Source organism: Parambassis ranga, chromosome 16, assembly GCF_900634625.1.
Source record: "Parambassis ranga chromosome 16, fParRan2.1, whole genome shotgun sequence".
In the NCBI taxonomy this organism is placed as follows: domain Eukaryota; kingdom Metazoa; phylum Chordata; class Actinopteri; family Ambassidae; genus Parambassis; species Parambassis ranga.
In genome coordinates this window covers 13,791,381-13,794,162 of record NC_041036.1, presented here as the reverse complement: position 1 = coordinate 13,794,162, position 2,782 = coordinate 13,791,381, and the positions used below count along the sequence as shown (strand labels likewise).

Genomic DNA, 2,782 nt, shown 5'->3' with positions numbered 1-2,782 from the left:
TATTCATAAAAAAGGTCACTCGACTTATTTTCTTCTTTCTAATAATTTACAGTATCACGATGCAGTTAGAAACTTGAAATTTGAACATTTAACAAAATGTGCATTTTGATTCACAAAAGTGATCAAACCTAATCTTCTGTTGAAGTAGGCAGTTTCTGTCAACTACACTTTTCTATTTATCAGTGGATTTGACGCACCTACTGTCTCCCTCTACCGGGTATACATCGAACTGAAAATGCAGCTAAAAACGATTTGTCTTTGCGCCGCTCTAGCCACACTACGGTAGTGGCGCGTTGCATTGTGGGACAAAGAGTAGAAGGAAGATGGAAGCGGCCACAAAAAGCGTGTTGAAGCGTCAATAACAGACGTTTTTAAGTGCTACATCTCCACAGCTCAAGCGTCGTTATAACAGTAACACGGGATCCAACTTGTATGAGATTCTGCATAACCGTAGAACCAGGTAATAGTCATAAATATTACTGTCTTTGATTTAACGTGCTAGCTAAAGCTAAAGCTAGGGGTCAATGTAAAGAGCTCATAGGAAACAACTTGTGTTAATGGGGGGGGGAAGCATGTTAAACATCAAGTTCATAACATTTAATTTTACTTTGTAGAAAAACGTCGGACATGTCTGTGCTCCGCGGTCTGCTGAGAGCTGGAGCTTCATTGTGTCAGTCTGCTGGGACTCTGCTGCAGTCTACCAGGACCATTTCTACAGGTCTGCACCATCACTACCACGTTTGCTCTGAACCAGTTTGCTTTTTGTGCTCCTACAGTAGGAACAGATTAAGTTAGGTTTATTTCCTTTATCAGGGCACTTTGCATAGGAAGGCCAGCATTTTAATATTAGAATTAATATTGATTGAAGGGAGAGGAAAACTTTAATCACGACTTCAGGGTGGGCGACTTTCCATCTTAAGAAAGCATAAACACAGGGAGGGGTGGTGACACCATTAGTTCAAAAACGTAACAGCTCTGTACACAGACATTGCTACAAAAAGGAGAGAGATGCCTGAGAGGAAAGGAGAGAGAAGACATTTCATTCATTTTCATTTTGTGCCTTGAATTTTGTGTGCGCCTTATTGTAGGTACATTTTTTTACACTTTATATTTATCTTTAGTTTTTAGTTATATGTTGCGGAGTGAAGAGTAACGCAATTTCGATTCTCTGTATGTCCAGCACATATACCAGATTTAACAATAAAGCTGACTTTGAAAAAAAAAAGACAAGCAACGACAGACAATATAGCACAATTTAGGCATGGCCCAGGGTTATTTGAGATGGCCTGATTCTTCTTTTGAAGATCTAATTTTATCTGTCTGCCCTTTGAATCTACATATAGAAGTGGTCTTGTCAGTCTGTGGTCTAAAACCCAAATTTCCAATATACAGTAACTTAAAACAGCAAAGATTCTCATTATAAAATGAATTTATGTCAAATGACTCATGATGGATTTATCAAAATAAGCTTGTGGTAAATAGTTGTGGTACTTAATGTAATATAAATGCAAATTGGAATCAGTGGTTCAATGCTGACATGTTTTCAGGTACATGCTGCCAGATCAGGATGCATGCTATTCCTAAGCCTAAAGTGGTGGACAGGTGGAATGAGAAGAGGAGCATGTATGGAGTATATGATAATATAGGCATATTAGGTAAGTGCACTGCAGTTTGTTATATATATAAGATGAAATCCATAGTAGATTGATTGAAAACTCTGACTGTGCTTTTTAAGTTTTAAACCCTATCCTGTTTCTTTTGGGCTTTTCCCACTTTCACTTGTCTTCTGTCCTGTTTCTCATATATAAAATATGCAGACACTGATCCTTTACACTGTGTGTCTGCAGGGGACTTTAAAGCTCATCCCAAAGACCTAATCGTGGCCCCCTGCTGGTTGAAAGCTTTCAGAGGTAATGAGCTGCAGCGTCTCATCAGAAAGAAGAAGATGGTGGGAGACAGAATGTTCGCTGAGGACAGACACAACTTGGAGAAGAGGATCCGCTTCCTTTACAAACGCATGAATCGCACTGGCAAACACCGCTAATGCTGAACAACACAGCAGACAATCAGCCTACATGGACTGTAAGAGTCGAATGGTTTGATTTCATACTGTCTCTGTGCTATGTGTTATTTTTTCTAAGTTATCAGAAACAACACTTTATGTACCTTATTAATGCTGTCTGAGGGTTTTTTGCTGATTTGCTTGACAGATCCAAAATACATCACTTGAAAGGACTGTGTTTTTTTTGTGTTTTTTTGTGTTCTCTCTCCTAAAGTCAAAACTCTGTAAGCATCCAGACAGCAGTGAGGTAGTCAGGTCAGACCTGAGAAGAGGCTTCAACCCACATAGTTCAGAGGCGAGAAAAAGAGTTCAGGGCAAGAACCATTAAAATAAAGTTTTGATACAAAAGTCAGTGGAAGGGTTAAAGTTAATTATTTGCTGACTTTATATTTTTCCTTTGTAACTACTATTAACGATGGGCAGTAACATGCTGCTGTTACAGCCTCCACTGTGATGAGGCCTGTCTTGTTTTATATTGCCGATCCAGTTAAAGATGTGGACACCAAAAATTGTCAAAAATGTGTTCAGGCCTGGCTCTCAAAATGCTGAACACAAACACCTGTCTTCCAGGGAGTCATAACTAATCTGCAGGTGCAAATACAAACAATAAGAAAGTTGTTTGGAATACCTTAACTCTAGTTTTATAACCTCTCAAGTTATTCAGTTAACTTTCTAACCTGTAGTAAATATCAAGGATTCACTAAATTGTGCTGAATGCGC

The 2,782-nt window shown here is 38.8% G+C and overlaps 1 protein-coding gene across 1 annotated transcript; it reads left to right on the top strand.

The window, feature by feature from the left end:
- Positions 1 to 293: 293 nt before the first annotated feature.
- Positions 294 to 2,240, top strand: mrpl51 (mitochondrial ribosomal protein L51). The gene is made up of 4 exons (XM_028424519.1): positions 294 to 460; positions 615 to 718; positions 1,548 to 1,655; positions 1,848 to 2,240. The coding sequence occupies exons 2-4, from the start codon at positions 628 to 630 to the stop codon at positions 2,042 to 2,044; spliced, it is 396 nt and encodes a 131-aa protein (XP_028280320.1). The 5' UTR covers positions 294 to 460; positions 615 to 627; the 3' UTR covers positions 2,045 to 2,240.
- The last annotated feature ends 542 nt before the right edge of the window (positions 2,241 to 2,782 follow it).